The sequence below is a fragment of the Typopeltis vanoorti genome, chromosome 24, assembly GCF_054136105.1.
Source record: "Typopeltis vanoorti isolate ZY-2024b chromosome 24, IOZ_Tvanoo_1.0, whole genome shotgun sequence".
Classification (NCBI taxonomy): Eukaryota; Metazoa; Arthropoda; class Arachnida; order Uropygi; family Thelyphonidae; genus Typopeltis; species Typopeltis vanoorti.
In genome coordinates, this window is record NC_143572.1 from 8,147,195 (window position 1) to 8,170,270 (window position 23,076).

Here is a 23,076-nt window from a genome sequence, read left to right on the forward strand (position 1 = left end):
GATTGAGGAATGAGGTGGAAATTGCAAAGGAGCAATTTGGCTTCATGCCTGGTCAATCAACGACAGATGCTATCTTTTTTGGGTTATGGCAGATGATGGAAAAGTTTTGAGAGAAACAACTGGAGCTATATCTGATGGTTATAGATCTGGAGAAAGCGTACAATAGAGTGCCAAGGCAAGAAGTCTGGAGGTGTCTGAGGGAGAAGAAGGTACCAGAGAAATATATCAGGTTGGTGCAGAAGATGTACAGAAATGCAAAGACAAGAGTTTGGACCTGCCTTGGACAGGCAGAAAGTTTTCAAGTGACAGTTGGCTTGCATCAGGGGTCAGCATTATGTCCGTTCCTGTTTAATATTGTGATTGAGGTGGTGACGGAAGAGGTGAGAGAAGATGCTCCTTGAACAACGTTGTATACGGATGACATCTTGCTCTGTTCAAAATCAAGAGAAGAAGTGGCAGCTAAACTGGAAGATGGAGGAAAGTACTAGAAGAGAGAGCTGTATGAGACTGAGCAGAAGTAAGACAGAGTATATGTGTTGCCAAGTGGATGGCAGCCAGGAGACAGATCTGGAGCTAAAAGGAAATGTCATCAGGATGGTTAGTGACTTTTTATCTACTTAGGTTCAACAGTGGAAGAGGATGGAGAGGCTGAGAAGGAAGTGGGATTCGGGTTACAAGTAGGATGGAGGAACTGGAGAGAGATGGCTGGAGTGCTGTGTGATAAGAGGGTGCTGATCAATCTAAAAAGACAAAATCTATAGGACAGTAGTGAGACCAGCTATGACATATGCTATGAAAACTGTGGCCCTAAGGAAAAATGACATCAGTAGGATGGAAGTAGCAGAGGTGAGAATGCTTAGGTGGATGTGCGGTGTGACCAAAAAGGATCGTCTGAGAAATGACTATGTGAGGGGAACCGTGAAAGTTATGAACTTAGGAGTGAAGATACAGGAGGCAAGGTTGAGATGGTTTGGTCATGTGATGAGAGAAGATGAATATGCAAGAAGAATGGTGTGGATGTGTGGTGTGACCAAAAAGTCACAGATTGTCTTGAGAAATGACTATGTGAGGAGAATGGTGAAAGTTATGACCTTAGGAGTGAAGATACAAGAGGCAAGGTTGAGATGGTTTGGTCATGATGAGGAAAGAGGATGAATATGTGGGAAGAATGGTCATGCAGATGGATGTGCAGGGGAGGAGGAAGCATGGGTAGCCAAAGAAGAGATGCGGGGGGAGCTGGTCGAGGAGGACTTGAGGATGAAGAACTTGGATGTGGTTACAGCCTAAGACAGGAGGATGTGGAGGAGACTCACCACAAACAGTCATCCTACTTAAGTGGGACAAGCTGCAGAAGAAGAAGAAAATATGTGAGTGTGCAAGAAAGGATTAAGACAGTCAACGATATGGGGGTGATATTTAGGTGTGGGAATGGGTGTAGTATCAGTGATGATAGAGAGGAATAGATAAGGGAGAGTGTAGAGAAGTCATATCCGAGAAGTGAGGTTATTGGGACTTGTTATAGAAACAGAAATGAGCTAGTGTGTCTGTTTACAAATGGAAGTATTCAAAACAAGGGGAATGAAATTGTGTCGTTGTTAGTTAATTTCCCCAAAAATTGTTGGTATAAGTGAGACATGGTTGAATGAAAATGACATTCTGACATGAATAGAGATGGAAGGATATGTAGTGTTTTGCAAAGACAGACAGCAAAAAGGGAGGAGGAGTGTTATTGATGATGGCAGAGGAGTTGTGCCCATCTAGGGCGGAGATGTCAGGAGCAAATATTGACAGTGGTTTTGAGGCAGTATCATGTGAAGTGAAGTGGAGGCAGACAGAATGATATTATCATTCTGTCTAATCATTGAGGTAGGGCACCTATTCTACAACTCTCTGTCTCCAACTAGAACTAACCGCAACGCCATCTACCGTCCACCACCATCACTAATATTTTCACAGTCGGTCACAAACATCCATGCCCACCTACTATGGGCATGGATGTTTGTGATATGATATAGACCTGTAATATGAAAGGCAGTGAGAAGAAAACGTTTAGACAAATTGGTCTGACTAATAAGAAAAGAGTGGTCATTATGGGTGATTTCAATTATGGTAATATAGACTGGAATGATGAGACAGCATCAGGAACCAAAGAGAATGAATTTCTTCAGTTTTTAAGGGATAACTACCTTAAGCAGTATATAACAGAGGCCACATGTGAATCAAGGGTCTTGGATTTGATTATCTCATCAGAAGATATTGTTGTAAATGAAGTGTCACATCATCCTCCAGTTGGTGAGAGCGACCATGACATGATCACTTTGGTGGCAGCCAGATCAGGACTTTTGTGAGAAAGAGTTATGTGGAACTGTAAGGTGGGTGATTATAGCAAATTCAGGAACCAGCTTGCAGCAATTTCATGAAATGAAGAATTGCACAGGAAGGTAATCACTGCTGCTTGGTTTCTACTAAGGAATTATCGGGCAGAGACATTTGACTAAATCTGTTCCAAAAGGTCAGGAAATTAATTTAAGGGATAATTACCTTAAGCAATATATAACAGAGGCCACATGTGAATCAAGGGTCTTGGATTTGATTATCTCATCAGAAGATATTGTTGTAAATGAAGTGTCACACCATCCTCCAATTGGTGAGAGCGACCATGCCATGATCACTTCGGTGGCAGCCAGATTAGGACTTTTGTGAGAAAGAGTTATGTGGAACTGTAAGGTGGGTGATTATAGCAAATTCAGGAACCAGCTTGCAGCAATATCATGAAATGAAGAATTGCAGAGGAAGGAAATCACTGCTGCTTGGTCTCTACTAAGGAATTATCGGGCAGAAGCATTTGACTAAATCTGTTCCAAAAGGTCAGGAAATTAAATAAAGTAGGTTAGGTGTAAAATGGATGACTGAAGAGGTGAAGTGTGCAGCCTGGAAGAAAAAGCACAAGATGAGTGGAGATAATCAGTACACTGAAGTGTATAAATATCAGGTTGCATGTGGATTACTGTGCATAGATTTGGTTGGCAGGTTTTCAAAAGGATGATAAGATGTTGGAGAGGGTTCAGAGATGAATGACTAAGTTGATTTCTGGTATGTGGAATGTGAGAACAGATTGAGAGAATGCAAATTTCAGAGCCTAGTGGATAGAAGGAAGAGAGAAAACATGATTGAAACATGTAAGTGGTAATTACTAAATTAGTGTGGATGAGATTTTTCATAGAATATCTGGAGACAGAAAGAATGAGAAACCATCCCTGGAAGCTGTATAAGGTGGATATGAGCAAGAGAGTGAGGAGTAGATTTTTTGCATGGCGATTGTTGAATGATTGGAATGCCTTTCCTGAGAGTGTGGTGAGTGCAGAGACAGTGAATACATTTAAGTCAAGCTACGATGGCTGTGCATGTGAGAGTAGAATCTCCCGCAGTGAATTTCCTGACTCCATGGATATGTGTAAATAATAATAATATGCTGTCAATGCTACAGACAATCAATCCCAGCAGATTATATCCTTGTTACTATTTATGAAATCTTAAGTATTCTGCAATTGAGCAGGTTCTTCTTTTAGTAGCAAAAACTTTCCTTCCACTTTCATCTGTTCTGAGCCTTCTCTTTCAAGGTTATGTATCTGTTTCCATTCAGCATGTCATCTAGCATTGTTTTCCTCACTCTTCCTCTAAGTCTTTTTCCTTCTATTTTACCTTCAATGGCATCTCTGATTATTCCATTTCCTCTCGGGATATGTCCAATTCAATTTCCTTTTCTTCTTTTTTATGGAATCTATAAGAATAAAAATAGCACTGCTGAATTGAAACAGGTTTAAATCTGAAAGGTTTTTCTTAGAATTGTGAGACATTCTGAAAAACTTCAGTAAGTGTGATGGCTTTTACCTTTCCCCAGAATCTGAAAAACTTAATATGATAATGTCTTCCACCTGACAGCCAAGGCTACAGCTCACACAGAGCATTCCCTCCTACCCCAAAACACTGGGCTTAGTCTCTATTTCCTCATTCTTCTGTTTTGCCTATATGAAGTTATTCTTATTATTACGGGCTACTCCAGGGAGACCCTAAACATCATATTAAGAACTATCCAACATTTGCGCATTGTCTCTCATGCTTTGCTTTGAACTCATTCACAGTCATGGCACCCACAACAAACTGACAACTATTGCACTCATTCGCTACTCTCCAAGCCAGAAATCTAGTTCTAACACCCTTGCTAACTACACTCTTACTCAGTTTTCATGGATAGCCAGTACTTCTCCCACCACCAGACCTGTTCTGAAAAATTTCCTCTAAATTAATCTTGTAAAATTCCCTCAGTAATTTGTACATCTCAATCATGTCACTCCTTTTTCGCTTATCAACCAGTTTCTGTAACCCACAAATCTTCAACCTGTTCTTGTAAGGTTCATTCCATAGACCTGCTACCATCTTGGTTACTTCCCTCTGGATCTTCACCACCTCCTCATCACCAAGAAACTCTGGTGCCCTGATCTGTGTGCACTAGTCAAGATGGGTCTTATCAAGGCTCAATAAAGAGCAACAGTAACCTGCTTGTCTCTGCTTGTCAAAGTATTCTTCAGTAAACAAGTAATCTGATGAGCTGCTTCAGCCACTTTTGCTATCTACCCCCCTAAACTTCAACTCCCTGTCCACTAACACTCCCAAGTCTCTGGCTTCATCAGTTTCCTGGAGTACAGTTCCACCAATGGTATACAGCTGGTAATCTTTTATCCCAAAATGCATGACCTTACACTTTGCCAGATTAAACTGACATCCATCTCCTTTGCCCAGTCTGCCAATCTATTCAAATCATCCTGCAAAATTTTGACATCTGTATTAACTATTGCTCTACTCAACTTTGTATCATCGGCAAATAACTGAATAGTTCCTCTCAGATCCTTTCCTATATTGTTAATGTACAAATTAAACAGTAGCAGTCCTAGAAGTGAATCCTGTGGCATGCCACTAGTCGCAAGTCTTTCTTTGGATTCTACTGCTGAATAAACTACTCTCTGATATTTTCCATCAACCACCCTCCTATCCATCTCACCAACCCCATCCTATACATCCCCATCTTCTGTTGTTCTGTAATGTCTCTGTAACATGATATATTGAGTATTTAATTAGTGTTTAATTTTGAATTGTAAGGATCTGTTTTTTTTTTTAATCCATTAAATTAAATGAATATTAACCAATATGTAAATGTTGTTATACAAGAGTTGTCTGAAAAGTTCTTGGCCTCGATCATAGATGACAATGCTATCGGCAAGATTTTTTTTTTTCTAAGTTGGTACATCTATCATAAGCATCCGTGTGAAATTGCAAGTCATTCTATCAAGTAGTTTGTTTTATACAGCTGTCTGAAGCAAAAGTGTTGTCTCTATCCCTTGAAATGAATAAAATTGAGTATTGTGTAAATACTCAATTAATTCTTTGTATATAAAATTGGTTATAAATTTCTTTGTAAAAGAAGGTTTAATGCCAAAAGAAATTCCATAGAAGTTCATAAAAGTTTATGGCCGTACCGGCCTTTAAGATGATCCATGTGAAGGACTTCCAAAAAGCGTAATAACACCAGAAATCATTGATCAGGTGCATGATGTGGTATTTGATGACCAGCGACTCAAAATGTGTGAAATTGCTGAGACTATAGGCATTTCAAAAGAACGTGTAGGATATATTTTGCATGAAGAATTGCAAACAAAAAATCTTTCCTCAAGATGGGTGATGCACTTGCTCACAGCAGATCAAATATGCACTCGCATGAAAATCTCTGAACAGTGCTTGGAGCATTTTAACAAGAATAAAACTGATTTTCTGCATCGATTTATTACTATGGATGACACTTGGATTCACCTTTACACACCAGAATCCAAACAGTGGATAGAAGCAGTTGTTCAGTGTGAAAGAAGACAAAGTCTGTTCCATCAGCAGGAAAGGTCACGGCATCAGTGTTTTGGGATGCTAAGGGCATTTTGTTATTGTTATTATTGTTCCGGGCAACTCCAAGGAGTCGACAGACTCATCGATGGAGGCCCTAACATCATATCAAGAACAACTATTCGACATTGACACAGTATCTATCATACCTTGCCTTGAACTCATTCATGGTCGTAGCACCCACAACAGACTCTGGAAGCTTATTCCACTCATTCACTACTCTCCAAGTAAAAAACCTAGCTCTAACACCCTTGTCAACCATGCTCTTGCCCAGCTTCCATTCATGGCCCCTAGTCCTCCCACCACCAGTCATATTTTCAAAAATATTTTCTGGAACAATCTTATAGAAACCCTTCAGTAATTTGAATGTCTCAATCATATCACCCCTCCTTCGCCTATCGACCAATTTCTGCAACCCACAAATCTTCAACCTATTCTCATAAGGTTCATTCCACAGACCTGCTATCATCTTGGTCACTCGTCTCTGGATCCTCTCCACTTCCTCTCCATCACAAAGAAACCCTGGTGCCCATAACTGGGCACAGTAGTCCAGATGGGGTCTTATCAAGGCTCGATACAGAGGAACAACAACTTGTTTGCCTCTGCAGGTTAAAGTATTTTTCAGAAGCCAAGTGATTTGGTGAGTTGTTTTAGTCACTTTTGCAATGTGCCCCCTAAACTTCAATTCCCTATCCACCAACACTCCCAAATCCCTGGCCTCATCAATCTCCTGGAGTACGGTTCCACCAATGCGATATACTGCTGCTATTCTTTTCACCCCAAAGTGCATAACCTTACACTCTGCCACATTAAATTGACATCCATTTTTCCTAGCCCAGTCCTCCAAACTATCCAAATCATCTTGTAAACTTTTGACATCCTGTGCACTCACAATTGCTCTACCCAACTTTGCATTATCAGCAAACAAGTGAACACTTCCTCTCAAATCCTTTCCTATATCATTGATTTTGTTTATTAATTATCTTGAAAAGGGTAAAACGATAACTGGGAATATTATTCCAATCTTTTAATCAGACTAGACAAAAAATGCACGAGAAAAAAATGCGATTTGTAGAAGTAAAAAATCATCTTTCATCAGGACAATGCACCTGCCCACAAAGATGTTTTGGTAATGGGAATTAAGGGATCTGCACTATGAATTTTTGGACCATCCACCCTATTATCCAGATTTGACTCCGTCTGACTTCTATCTCTTCCCAAAACTTAAAACTCTTCCTCGCTGGTCAGTGTTTTTCTTCAAATCAAGAGGTGATTGCAGCTGTGGAGGAGTATTTTGCAAATCTTACTGAAAACCACCACAGGGATGGATAAAGGCGCTGGAGCATCACTGGAATAAATGTGTTAGTCTTGAGGGAGATTATATTGAAAAATAAAATAATTTTGAAATTATAAATTCATTTTTTTATTGTTAGGCAGAAAATTTTTCAGACCACCCTCGTATGATAAAAGTGGAATTGATGTTAATCAGATAACTAAGTACAAAATGTGGTCCGTTTAGTTATAAAAATTATAGCTGAAATGTATCTTGAATTAAAGCATTTTGGATCTTTCTTTCTCTTACTGAGTATCTCAGACTTGCAGTTCATAGCTTTTAACACAAATTCATTCAAAATTATGATCATTCTCCAGCAACAAAATATTTCGTTACTGAAACTGGAGAATACACTGTTGTCTTTCACTTCCATTCTGTTCCATCTCCCTGAATAGCAGGTTGGATGTTAACTTTTTGCACTCCTTGTTAGTAGTTATCAGTGCCTGCACATGTTGGATGTCAGCTTCACCTTCCTATCTCCTCTTGTGCATTTATTCAGCATCAGTGTTTAAGCCCTGAATGTTGAAGTCTAATCTAAGAGTTACTCATCATTTATCATACAGTTTATTTGTCAATGCAATTTGCTACTGATATAAAGCTGTGTCTGACCATCAGTGGCCCAGCAAAACTTCCTAAATATGCACTTGCACTTCAGATAGCAAGCTCTAAAGGTTAAATGATATCTATGTTGTTGGACACAAACAGGTGGATAAAGAAATTTTATACTACAGCATTACTATATTAAATGGTTTAAGACTCAGAAATGTTATTGCTAGACACTGTCTTTAGCAGTAACAATGTCTGTAGCAATAAAAATAACCTTAGCAACTGACTCTCCACATTAATGTGAAAGGTAATCTGCTCAGAGAAAGTAGCATGGTCAAGAAATGTGTTGTCATGATCTGTCTGCACTAGTTGAATCCTGTAATCTCTACATCCACTGCTTGTTTAGTGCTTATTTTATTTTTTCTAACATAGGACCAGTTTACAAAAACTGTCTTATATTACTACAATAATAAGCCCAAAGGCTAATTAACTTAACTGTCTTATATGTCATATAAGTGGATCCTGTCTGTATACCTGCATTAATTTCTTATGCATAGTAACAGAAACCTTGAATTAAGCTGTTATGTTTTCTGTTGCACTGAAACATTTTAATGCTACATCTAACATGCTTGGAAACTTTGACTCTGTGGCAAAAATTTTGTAAATTTCTGCATCTATGACTGAAAGCATCATATTTTGTCTGTATTAGTTTATGAAATATAAACTGTTTATTATTTGCTTAATAATAAACAGTTTATATTATTAAGCAAACTAGTTCACAATTGGTTGTAATTCTTCCAGACATGTTGCGAACAGAATACTGATGCTGAAAACAAAATAATAAATTAAATTGTAATTATTTAAACAGATTTAAAATTTACATAGTAAATCAAATTTTTAAATTATTTTTTTTTGTCCTAATAAAAAAATTGATATATCATAATATTTCTTATTACAAGTTCTTTGTTCTAGGGTTACAGAGACAATCCTAAGGTGAATGCAATTTTTGTTATTCGAGGAACTATTAATGGTATGTTTATATATTTTACATTTTTGTTAGTGGTATAGGGTTATTGAGAGTTTCTTATATTTTGCAACTTCTTTTGTTATGTATAGCCTACCAATGATGCTAAATGTACAATCATTTTACAACTACATCTTGAATGCGGATAGGATTCATATCAAACACGCTCACACACTGTTTCTTGAAGAAAAAAAAATATATATATATATATATATATATATACACACACACACTTATATGTGGGAACAGACTAGTTTGGCAGGAGCATGGACTTAAAACTGGATATAGCCACAAACCTTAATAACTCATGCAGTTTGTTAACGTTCACTCTCCATTGTTTTTTATGTATACTCAAGAATCTTGTGCTCTCTCTAAGCAGTAGATAGATCGCCCACAGAATATAGTGGACTACCTATCTTTTTATAGTTTTGAATTTCTACTCTACATACTTTCTACATTTGACAGGCTCTGATTAGCCAAAGCCATTTTCTATATTATTGCTCTCAAGCAGGTATTATCAATTGAATGATAAATATCATAGGATATTATTGTTAGAGATTTCTTGCAAAGAATTTCAGTAATGCACATAAAGTAGAATTGTTTAGAGCATGATTGACCGGTCTTTGGTTTCCATTTATTGCAAGTAACAGGACTAGTCCTAATAATGTGAAACAGCTACACCATAATGTTATTTCATCAAACTTCACAGAAAACAAACTCTTTCCAAATGTGTCCTCTAGATGTATTCATCTCATATGACTCATTACTCTGCTGATTTGTTGCTTTTGTTCTTTGCAGTCAGTGTATAAGTCGTTAGAAGGCATTTTGGATATACATGATGATGATATATCACTGTGTAAAATATTGTTTTAATGGTCATTAGTCTTCTTTCGCATGATCTCCATAAGAGTGATGGCTGTGCAGATTTTTGCTGCAGCACATTTTGTTCAATAATAGATTGATTATTATCATTTGATATATTACCCTCAAATTCTCTTGTATTATTTTGAGTCCCATTTGTACTGCAAAATTATAAAAATAATTTTTACCTTCTGCATGGCTTATTCAACTTCAAAATACTGAATTAAGTCATTCTTTAGAGGTTATTTATATATTCTTCAATCCTTATGTTCAGTTGTACACACTTTATCCACTTCAGGGATAAAGTTGGGTTATTGCATATATCAGGATACAATAATGTTGTACAGATACATATTGAACACAGTACAGCAGACTCCAGCTTTTACAACCTACTTCGTTCCTGGAAAACTGTCCTTATGTGAGCTGTCATAAATCAAATCCTAATTTTCTACAGGCTTGATGTAATGTATTGAAGGTATATTCCTTTAACTAGTTTGAACTCTATAATATACAGGGCTTGAAAAATGCAGCTATCTGCTCCTCTGTAATGAGTGAGAATATTTAGCTGATGAGTAAAAAAAATCAGTAAAGGAGTTTTGATTTGTCAGTGTTATTTATGTAATGTTGATTCTGTTTTATATCGTAAATAGTTTTTTGTATGTAACCTGGATTGCAGCCATCAAGGAATGCTCATCATTACAAATGTCTTTTGTCAATTACCTGTTAATGGTGGCAGCAGTCAAAGATAAAGATGCAGCAGTAATTAACTTATTTCTTACCTTGTGATGGAATATGTAGTGACCATTAATAATGGATGTTAAAACTTCGAAAGTTGAGAAAGAAGTATTTATTTTCCCAAAATGTTGCATTATACTGATTCCTAAATGTTTTTCGATTGTTTGTTTCCTAGGGTTCCACTTCAGGGATAATGGCAATATTTCTGAGCCAGTCAGAATTCAAAAATGCACTCGTGTAGTTATATGTGTACCTAAGGATTTAATTTTGAGATATTATTATATTATTAACATCTGACCTCCATGGAGCCAGCGACTCACAGCAGGAGGTGCACGCTATTGCACCCAGTGCTTATCCAACCGTGCCTTAAATAGATTCAATGGATAAATAGATGGGCTATTGTCTCTTCCCCCCCCCCTCCAATTCTATGAAAAATCTCTTCCATGTCAACCTGATAACAATTCCTGATTAGCATATATGTCTCAATCATATCCTCCTCCTACTATTCACGAGACTTTGCAATTTACATTCTCTCAATCTGTTCACGTACTCCACATTTCAAAGACCACTGACCACCTTTGTGAATCTTCTCTGGACCCTTACTAACATATTATCCTCGTCACCATGAAAACCCAGTGACTAAATCTGTGCACAATAATCCATATGAGGCCTAATCATGGCCTTACAATGGCATCAACCTCTTTATTTCTGCATGTCAGGATCATCCATTATATCTTCACAACTTGTGGAATGTGGCCTCTGAATTTTAGGTCCTTGTCCACCACTACCACTTCCAGATCTCTCATCTCCTCTACCTCCTTTAAAGTTTTCCCACCAAATGTATACTTTGCATCCCATCGTTGCTTACCAAATTTCGAAACCTTACACTTTGCAACATTGAACTGATAGTTTCATTTATTTGCCCATTCATGCATTCTCTTCAAGTTCTCCTGTAAGGCCATAACATTTGCTTGACTCTGCATTGCTCTCCCCAATTTTGCATCATCTGCAAACAGCTGCATATTCACTAGTTAAACCCATTCTAGTATCATTAATATATGAATTGTACAACAGTTGTCTCAAAACTGACCCCTGTGGCACACTACTGGTGACCTTTCTCTTTTGGAAGGGCAAATCCATGTACAACTTTCTGATATCTATCTGACAGGGCCAGTCACCGATCTCACTCAGAAGTCTGTTTTCCAATCCCATCTGTTTCAGTTTATTTAACAGCTTGTCATGTGGCAGTTTCAAAAGCTTTTGCAAAATCCAAGTACACCACTATATACGTATCTCCCCTGTCCAAGGTATTTGTCACCTCGTTATAGTACATAAGTAAGTTAGTAAAACATGATCACCCTTTAACAAACCCATGCTGAATGCTGTTGTTATCAACCCATTTCTGTATCCTACTTCTCACCAATCCCTCTACTATTCACCACCTTTATGCAGTGGAACATTTTTCCTTTTTTCCACTCACTTTATTGATGCTGAATGCTTTTGCTAATAATGGCAAAGAAGGAACCATTTGCTTTTTTCCATAAAAGAGACACAAAACATAAGTGTTAGAAGCAAAATCAGAGGAAAATACTATTATTAATAAAAATAATAATAATAAATGGCATTGTCACTTATTTAAATGTAAAAACTCTACAAGTTATGAAAACAGACACTAGGTTTACAAACTGGAGTATCCAGAATGGCAGTCAAGACCGATTACTTGATTTTGAGTTAGAATTTGGAATGTAAAAGCTTTGTTTAAAACTGGATCTCTTCAATGTGTTATGGACACAACAGAAAATTACAATATTCAAGTCTTAGCTTCTTATATATAAGAAGCTAAATTGCCAGGTCATGGAAACCTACAGATAAATAATAGAACAGTATTCTACAGTTGAATATATAATAACAAAAGTGAAAATGATGTAGGTTATAGAGTGCACAACAACATCTTACCAAGTGTAAAACTTTCACACCAGTAGATATATAGAAAGAAAGAGTGAATGAAAAAAGCAAAAAAAATTGCAAGAAACTGGAAGAAAAGAGAAAGTTTTGTATGGAATTCAGTGATAAGAAGTATGCTTAATGAGAAAGTGATGAAAGCATGTTTCCCAGCCACACACATAAAGAATGTTAATGAAGCTGTAAGTTTACAGAAAAAAGAAATGAATGAGTTAATTACTTTGGCCGGTGCAAATGATTTGAAAGGTTAGAAATATGTAATGAGAGAAGATATGAAAGAGTTGTTGGAAGAAGCAAAAATGAAGAGTAGGAATGTAAAAATTGTAAGTCTGCTGCCTAGTATGATAGGACAGAATTGAGAAGAAGGACCATGATTGTCAATGAGAAGATTGTGTAGGAGGAATGGTGTTCTGTTTATAGATATGGAGTGAATTTGATGGATGAAACGGCCTGTGTGTGTGTGTGTGTACCTGATGGACTGCACTTCAATGGTTGTGGAATTAGATGCTTTGAGAAAGTGTTGTTCAGTGAGAGTTTGGAAGTGCAAAACCAGGGAAACTAGAGATATCGGGGGGGGAGGGAGAGCAATCAAGCATGTGTCTAGCCACTTCTGCTACAAAGGAGTATGAGTGAAGGAATGATTGTGAAGAACTGTGTACAGTTTCCCAGGTTTCAAATCTGAATGAACAGATAATCTGCATGGCATTAGTAATGACAGTGGGAATAAGAGTTATTAATATTGCATCCTCCAGAGGGCTTACAGTTAGTAGTATCTTTAACAGAGGAAATATCCATAAATAGACTTTGCTCTTCCCAGATGGAATAGTAAACAACCAAATAGATCATGTAATGAAAACAATAAACACAGGTTATGCCTTAAAAAATGTCCATACCTCAGGGAATCTGATGCAGAAATTAATCATTACCTGGTAATAGCATGTTTCAGGCTAAAACTCTGTCAAATGGAGTAATGTTTACAGAAACAGAAGTACAAGAGAGGTCTAGAAAGTTCTGATAAACACCTAGAACAAAAATGGTATTAAAGCAACTGATATAACCACAAGACTAATATAACCATGTTTCATCAAATTGCAATAATTTGTTCTTTTTCCTTTCTTTCTTTCTTTCTTGTGGTTATATCAATTGCTTTAAAATCATTTTTATCAGAACCCCCCTCCCTTGTACTAATCAATATAATATCGAAAAAATGTGAGGATCTAAGAATATGAAGATAATATGCAGAAAAGCTAAAGTAAGAAATGCAGCATTCCAACTCTCCTGTACCTGAGAATAAATGAATTCAAATAAAAAACATTATTACTTGAGCAGAAGAAATTGTTCATTTCTCAAACAACAGAAAGAAAAGCAAATGGTTCAATAATGTATGTAAACAGACTATAAAGAAATGTAATAAGGTTAAAAATGCTACAGCACCCATCACCAGAAAATCTCTGACTGAAGTTGTAGCACCTGCAGAAATTTAACTAGTAAACATTCTGCATTGAGAGAAAAGGCTGGCAGAGAAAAAAATTGATAAAATTGAAAATAATACCATTAAATCAAAGAGATTTTTCAGATGCAGTGGGTTATTTAAAAGAGGATATAAATGACAAACTCAAATATTGACTAACAACCAAACAGAAAGTTAATTTGTTGAGGAATTCAGACAATATTTTGAGAGACTACTGAACAAGTCATCACTACCACAAGATGAAAACCTTACATCTGAGGTACAATGTTTTGAAGAAAATGTTGACAAACCCACAATTCGAGGAGCCATCTCTGACTGAAGTTGATAATGTTATTAAAGTATTAAAAAATAATAAGGCAACCAGTGAAAATAAAATTACATCAGAACGATCTCAATAACTGAGATTTATAAACTCATCAAGTTGATATGGCAAAAAGAAGTAATCCCAGTTGATCGGAATACAGCCATACTGTGCCGTTTTTTTTATATTTTATTTTATTTATTTTTTATTTATTTATTTATTTATTTAAAAAGCGACTATGATAACTAGTCTCAAATACTTGCTACAAAATACTGTCTCTGCAGATCTGGAAGAGTATTAATGTATATACTTCAAACATTATAGGAGAGTAACAGTGTGTGGCTTCTGCAAGAGAAAGTTGACAACTGATCATATTTTCATACTTTGACAACTGTCAGAAAAACATTATGAATTGGATAAAAAATTATCGTATTTTTCCGTGTATAAGACAATACTTTTTTCTAAAAAGTATTGTCTTATATAAAATTGGAAGTCATCTTATACACTGGGGGGGGGGGGACCCACAGATGCCACATGTCCTAATCCTTGTTGTCCTAGATGACAGAGAACCTTCAGTGAACCTCTACCCTGTTTTGAAAGACAAGGTGCCCATTTTGAGCATATAATTTACCATCGTTAATGCTTTATTCGATCAAGAGTCTTCCGTTAGTTGTGGATGTACATATCATCATGTGTAAACATATATTTCTTTGTTAATAAACCCATTTTCTCCATAACATATATCATTGTAGTTATTTAATAGTTTGCATTATACTGTATTAATGGGGTGTGGAGGTTGTCTTGCTATATTGGGTTGGTTTCCTTCCTACTGCTCTAGTTTCCCTTCACACAAACATAATATCAAACACAGGTGCAGTAGTATTTACAGCAGGAATTTTGGTAATTTGAAAGTTTTTCATTGCCACCCTAGAAGGGCTTAACCTCTTTGGGGGAAAGTGAATAATAATAATAACATCATTTATTTAGTATTTCAATCACTTTTATTTATATGTAATTGTGCTTTCTCATGTCATTTTATTAACAAAGTATTATAAATTATATTTTATTATTATTTTTTTATTTTTATTTTTGCAACCTCCATTGAGTCAACAGACTATAATTGTGAGAGGCCCACTCAACCAGCAACATGTCTATCATAATGAGCTTTGAAGTTATTTACACTACCTACATTCACAATTCACTCTCTAACAATTCTCCACATAAAAAATCTACTCCTCACACTCTTCTTCACCACATCTTTATACAACTTCCAGGAATGGCCTCTCATTCTTCTCATCTTTAACATCCACTCTTTTTATAATTCCTTCTGTATAATCTGATAGAATCCCTCAGCTAACTTGGACCCTATCATATCTCCTCTTTTCCTCCTCCTCCTCCATAAACTTCTATAATCCACATTCCCTCAAACACTCTTCCTAACCAACACTCCAGAGTTCTGATTTCACTTTAGCCATTGGTGTTATTGTTCCACAAACCACTCTATGAAGTTTGTGGACAATTAATTCTAAGATTATAATTTTTATTTTCATAGATCAATATAAGACAATGTTAATGAGCAATTTTTAGACAGTCACTTCAAGTTTTTGTATCCATTTTAATTATTTGTTCTTACTAATACGATGCTACAACTGCTTCATTATTATCCAAAGTGTACTTATCTCTCTGCTGCATGGTAATTGAATGCATAGGTGAACCATAACATAGTGCACAGTTGCAAAAGTGTGTCATGTCCATCTTCATATTTAATTGCTAATAAAATCTTCTTTTGTTATTATTATCTTAGCTCACATCCAGCTTTACAGAACAAAACATAATGAAATAACTTGACAGTTATTGAAACTTGAAATTTTATTAATTCGTATGGGGATCCCTCATTCCTTGACCATCTGTTAGGACTGGTTGAGCCCTCCTAGTGAGAGATTAAGTATGCATTTACAACTGTAGATCCATGTGTGTTCATGGGCCAGTTTGCCTGCTCTGAGGGATGAAAAACCCAAGTTTCTGGCCAGAAAAAACCCTCTACCTCTGTATGAGACTAGATAACTCACCTTTAGTCGAAAGAGACCAGATAAAGGTTCCTCACAGTGTGCAACCAAAAGCAAATAGAGGGATGCTTTTTTTCTTGTATTTAGCATAAACTGGAACTTCAAAATAATTGTATTTTGTGCCCAGAAGCAATCTTGAACACAAAATACTTTTTCCACTTCTGAGTTTACAATGCTGTAAGCATGAGTCACTGCCTGCTCAATATATGCTGTAGATTTTTGAATTGAAACTGATAATTCTCAAGAGAGTAAATTTGGTAAACAAAATTACACAACACTAATGAATATGAGGGGAGAGAGCAAACCTAAATCTGTTAGGTGGTGAAAATGAATTTCATTGCTTAGGTGAGACCACTATTGTGATTACTGGATGCTATGTCTGGCCTCTAGAGCAGGGGTTGTCAAATGATCCAACCCTAAGGTCACTAACAGTCCTATTGTATAATTCCATTATCACCCTTTCATAGGTAGTATTCATGGGGGGGGGGGGATAACAGATCTGGTCATAGTGCATATCCATATTGAGCAAAGTGGTTGGCTGAAATATATATTGAATCGTGCAGTTTTTTCATAATTACTTACACCCAAGTGCTTGCAATATAACTAGATCATATTTTCATAGTGAAGAATTTATGGAGACACAACACACGTTAGAATAATTACTTAACATTAGGAAAGTAACATTTGACATTTTGACCTCTGTATTCAGGTCATCATCAGAAAAAATACATATGTATAAGATACAAGCTACGTGACACTGCAATATACAAAAGTAAGATAAATCTAAATGCTTGTTGATCATTTAACCTAGCCTGACCTCTTGTGAAAAAAAATAAAAATAAATAAAATAAAATACTTATTTTTTAAAATAAAAATAATATATAAATGGAACTACATTAAACATTTCTAAAGTCCTCTTGTATTGAGATTTTCTTCTGTTTGGGCTTGTTCTTGTTGCTATAATGGTTGTAGATGGGTCCTCCACATTCTTGGAATGATTAATCTATCATTTTTGTTCAGGTTTGGATAATCTTTCAGCATTTCACAAACTTCTTTGAATTTTCTTTCAAAACCAGGTTTTGGTGTGGTGTAGGGATTAATGCTGTATTTAAATAGTGTTCTATCTATTTTTTTCTGAAGTGCCCCTAATGTAGGGTATGGCTGTGGCATTCTTGTAATCTTTTTTGTTTTTAGTGGCATTTTTATGGGGGATCTTGTGAACTGTTTTTTATTGTAGCCATTTTTTGCAAATGTTTGGTTAATGATTTCAAATTCTTGATTCAGAGTTTGTTCATTGGAGCACATTGTTAGGGCTCTGTGTTTGAGGGTGCTAATGACTCCTAGCTTTTGTGTTCGATAGTGGTATGAATTTTTATATATGTATTGGCCTGTGTGTGTAGGTTTGCAGTAGACTGTGAAGGAAGATGTGTGACAAGTGTGTCTAGAAAAGGAAGCGAGTTGTTGTTGTTGTTTCTAATTTTGTTTATGAAGTGTTGTGTGTTTTTTTATGTAGAAGGGGGAGTGACCTACCAACTCTTTGAGTGTGGCCGCTAATTTCTTGGCTAAGTGATAATTAGGGCTGACGATTCCTTCAACTATCGGTCGTAGTGGTGTGTTTGTTTTGTGTATTTTTGGCAGGCCATAAATTCTGGAAGTACGGGCATAATGCAGTCCCCACCCCCCCCCCCCCCCACCCCCCCCCCCCCCCACCCCCCCCCCCCCCCACCCCCCCCCCCCCCCACCCCCCCCCCCCCCCACCCCCCCCCCCCCCCACCCCCCCCCCCCCCCACCCCCCCCCCCCCCCACCCCCCCCCCCCCCCACCCCCCCCCCCCCCCACCCCCCCCCCCCCCCACCCCCCCCCCCCCCCACCCCCCCCCCCCCCCACCCCCCCCCCCCCCCACCCCCCCCCCCCCCCACCCCCCCCCCCCCCCACCCCCCCCCCCCCCCACCCCCCCCCCCCCCCACCCCCCCCCCCCCCCACCCCCCCCCCCCCCCACCCCCCCCCCCCCCCACCCCCCCCCCCCCCCACCCCCCCCCCCCCCCACCCCCCCCCCCCCCCACCCCCCCCCCCCCCCACCCCCCCCCCCCCCCACCCCCCCCCCCCCCCACCCCCCCCCCCCCCCACCCCCCCCCCCCCCCACCCCCCCCCCCCCCCACCCCCCCCCCCCCCACATAGCTGGCCTCACTACTATTCCTATAGATTTTGCCTTTCAGATTGATCGGCACCCTCTTATCGCATAACACTCCAGCCATCTCCCTCCAGTTCCTCCAACTTGTTTGTATCCTGCATCCCACTTTCTTCTCAGCTCCTCCATCATCTTCCACTGTTGAACCTAAGTATCTAAAGTCCCTCACCTTCCTGATGACATTTCCTTCCAGCTCCAGATCTGTCTCCTGGCCGCTGTGCAACACATATACTCGGTCTTACTTCTGCTCAGTCTCATACCTCTCTCTTCCAGTACTTTTCTCCATCTTTCCAGTTTAGTTCACGCTTCTTCTCTTGAATCTGCACACAGCAAGATGTCATCTGCATACAACATTGTCCAAGGTGCATCTTCTCTCACCTCCTCCGTCACCACCTGCATCACAATATTAAACAGAAACGGACTTAATGCTGACCCCTGATGCAAGCCAACTGTCACTTGAAAACTTTCTGTCTGTCCCAGACAGGTCCGAACTCTTGTCTTCACATTTCTGTACATCTCTCGCACCAACCTGACATATTTCTCCAGAACCTTCTTCTCCCTCAGACACCTCCAGACTTCTTGCCTTGGCACTCTATCGTATGCTTTCTCCAGATCAATAAATGCCAGATGTTGCTCCCGTTGTTTCTCTCAAAACTTTTCCATCATCTGCCGTAACCCAAAGATAGCATCTGTTGTTGATCTACCTGGCATGAAGCTAAATTGTTCCTTTGCAATCTCCACCTGCTTCCTCAATCTGCCATCAAGAACTCTTTCTAGGATTTTCATTGTGTAGGACATCAACTTTATTCCTCTGTAATTCTTACAGTCTTGTGCATCCCCTTTACCCTTGTAAATGGGGAAAAGAGTACTCACCCTCCATTCCTTGACTATATTTTCCTGTTGGCAAACTTTCATGAACACATCCCACAGCAGATCAATTCCCTCTTCCCCCAGTGCCTTCCATGCCTCCACTGGAATCCTGTCAGGGGCCCACCGATTTTCTATTCCTCATCCTCTTCATGACCTCCGTCACTTCCACTCTACTGATGTTCTGCACCATCCCCTCAGAAGCCTGCTCATCTTTTCTGTGAATCCTTGCATTTTCCTCATTCAAAAGTCCCTCAAAGTATATTCTCCATCTGTTTCTTATGTCCACATCCCTCCATAATACTCTTCCTTCAGCGTCTTTGATCTGCCTCACATGTAAGATGTCCTTTGCTGCTTTATTTCTACATTTCGCTAGTTGGTAAATTTTTCTCTGTCCTTCCTTTGTTTCTAATTGATCATACAGATCTTGATATGCCATGGCCTTCGCCTGTGTCACAACTCTCTTGGCGTCTTGCTTTCTCTCTCTGTACACCTCTCTGTCCTCTTCCACTCTTGACTCATCTCACTTCTGCCTTGCCTTCCTCTTAGCTGTCACTGCCTCTTGTACATTATTATTCCACCACCAACCAACCCTCCTTCTGCTCTCTAATCTTTCCAGATGTCTCACCAATCACCTCGATTGCACAGCTCAGGATTACTTTTGAATTATGTTTCCACCAATCTTGTACACTTTCCAGTCCATCCGAAATCCTCTCTAACACCCTTTCCCTAAAATAATTCCTCACACTCTCTTCTTTTAAGCGAAACCACTTAATTGTCTTCATCCCATAGCTTCCAGAGGTTCTTATCTTCGATCTTATTTTAAAGTCTGTGCACAGCAGTTGTTGTTGCTGTGTCACTTGATCTGTTGGAATTACTTTACAATTTGTCACAACCTTAAGATGTTTTCTTCTAGTCAAAATGTAGTCAATTTGTGAATTGTTGTTACCACTCCTAAATATTATCAAATGTTCTTCCCTCTTGTAGAAAAATGAGTTCACAATTGCCAGATCAAACGCTACTGCAAAGTCCACAACCCTCTCTCCTTCCTGGTTCATCATTCCCACTCCTTGGCCACCATGCACCCTTTCACAGTCTCTATTCTGTCTCTCTATGTGTCCGTTCAAGTCTCCTCCAACAATCACCATCTTGTTTTCTTCCAGTTCATTTCCCTCATTTCTTCATCTAACACGTTCCAGAACTCATCTTTCTCTTCTGCTGTACAGCCAACTTGCGGGGCATATACACATAATACGACCACCCGCTCTTCTCCAAAACCCAATTTCATTCGCATGATCCTGTCATTCCTTCTACCCACTTCCAGTACTTCGCCCTTCATTCTGCCACGCACCACAATTCCTACACCATTTCTTCCCTCTTTATTCGCTCCAGAGTAGAACAATTTATATCCATCTCCCAGTTCCTTTGCCTTTTCCCCCTTCCACCTTGTCTCTTGCACACATAAAATGTCCAACTTCCTCATCATGTCTGCCACCTCTCTTCCCCTTCCAGTCATGCTTCCAACATTCAGTGTTCCCACTCGCAACATTCTCTCTACCTGCTGGGCTCGCTTCTTTAACCGCACTTGCCCTTGATGCGGTAGCCCTCGTCCACTTCTCTCAGCTGTAGGGCAATGTGGCTGCGCGTCGCTTAAGGGATACGCCCTAGCCCTTATATCATTTTCTCTTTGACTCATATCATAGGTTGAGCTGGCAGTGAAGTTTTACAACCGGATGCCCTTCCTGACATCAACCCTCGCCATTTATCCGGGCTTGGGAACAGCACTTATTGCGGCTAGCTTGCCTCCTTCGGTGGCTGCATTAGACGAAATGACTTAGCAAGATGGAAAGATTCACCCCTAGCCCTCGAATACTCTAATAGCATCAGGGGGAAGGAGCAAGGAGAGGAGAAAGAAGGGGAGGGACCAGTCTACAGAATAATATAACAGATGTATATTACATGAGGTAAGGCATGGTCCAGCATCTGGTACCTCAGGTTTGCCATGCCTGTACTCACTAAAGTGAGCCCTTGAGGTCACTTTCTATCTCCAATACTTTCTCAAATACAATAATTATTCCATCAGATAGAGACTATCATAGTGATCATTTGTGCTGGATCCCAAGCCTTATTGCAATAAAGCGAAATGAGATTGCAGGTGCAGTTTCTAGGTCAACTCAGATCTTATCCAGTTACTGTTTTTGCCACCTGTTCAATTACATGAGATCAAGCCTCATATTAAGTTTTGGTTCCTAGTCTGGTCTCAATAAAAGTTTGAAATCAATGTAGGCTGTGTGTAGATTCAAGAGAAGAAGCGGAAACTAAACTGGAAAGATGGAGAAAAGTACTGGAAGAGAGAGGTATGAGACTGAGCAGAAGTAAGACAGAGTATATGTGTTGCGCAGTGGGTGGTGGCCAGGAGACAGATCTGTAGCTGGAAGGAAATGTCATCAGGAAGGTGAGAGACTTTAGATACTTAGGTTCAACAGTGGAAGAAGATGGAGGAGCTGAGAAGGAAGTGGGATGCAGGATACAAGCGGGTTGGAGGAACTGGAGGGAGATGGCTGGAGTGTTATGCGATAAGAGGGTGCCGATCAATCTGAAAGGCAAAATCTATAGGACAGTAGTGAGGCCAGCTATGACATATGCTATAGAAATTGTGGCCCTGAGGAAAATTAACATCAGCAGGATGGAAGTAACAGAGATGAGAATGCTTAGGTGGATGTGCGGTGTGACCAGAAAGGATCGTCTGAGAAATGACTATGTCAGGGGAACAGTGAAAGTTACGAACTTAGGAGCGAAAATACAGGAGGCAAGGTTGAGATGGTTTGGTCATGTGATGAGGAGGGAGGACGAATATGTGGGAAGAAGGGTTATGCAGATTATTATTATTATTATTATTATTATTTTGACACCTCCAGGGAGTCCAAAGACTCATGGAGGGAGAGTGTGCCGACAGCATCGAACAATTGGCCCCCTTCCAACTACTAACCGCGCTCAAACTTACTTAACTGAGCCATTAGTAGCAGAGGCTCTACCAATCGACCAACCTTTGCCGGCAAAGGTTGGTCGATTGGTAGAGATGAATGTGCAAGGAAGGCGGAAGCGTGGGCGGCCAAAGAAGAGATGGAGGGAGCTGGTAGAAGAGGACTTGAAGATGAAGAACTTGGATGTGGTGACAGCCCAAGACAGGAAGGTGTGGAGGAGACTCATAACAAACAATGACCCCACTTAAGTGGGAGAAGCTGTAGAAGAAGAAGTGACCCTCTCCATAACGTGCAGTTTACATTGTGTTTCTTCACACTTAGGTAAAGAACAAATACAAGAATATAATTTCTTATTGAGCATAATTTAAATTTCTGACTAGACAGGCATAATTGTACGAGTCAATTCTTTATAAAAAGTTTAAACTTTCATGATAAATCTGCTTGAATGTTGATGGCTGGTGAACAATAAATGTGTCTGAATGAACTTGTGGTACTCAAGTGTGAGCAAATAAAACATTTCCAAACTTGTTTGTTTACACTTGAGGGGAGGATAAAGACAAAAATATTTCTTGTCTAGTATATTTTACTTTCTAAGTGAAAAAACTTACTAATAATGTCTCTCATCCAGAACATTTTAATAAACTTAATGATTTTCCTTATTGTAATGGAAATATGACTTTCAACATTGATTTAGTTCTCATCATCTCAGTTGGTTGGGCTCCCACTGATGCGTTCTCAGTAAAGATCGATACTGGTCTGGGTAGTGACCCCATAATGAATAGTAATATAC

General features: G+C 39.0%; 1 protein-coding gene across 2 annotated transcripts in view; it reads left to right on the top strand.

Moving 5' to 3' along the window:
* The window catches only part of LOC150092911 (malectin-A), a 168,109-nt gene that overhangs the window by 111,132 nt on the left and 33,901 nt on the right, over positions 1 to 23,076 (top strand). For both annotated transcript variants that reach the window (XM_090413265.1, XM_090413266.1), the window contains exon 3: positions 8,801 to 8,858. In XM_090413265.1, the coding sequence (XP_090269391.1) occupies positions 8,801 to 8,858 (58 nt within the window). The remainder of the gene's footprint in view (positions 1 to 8,800; positions 8,859 to 23,076) is intronic.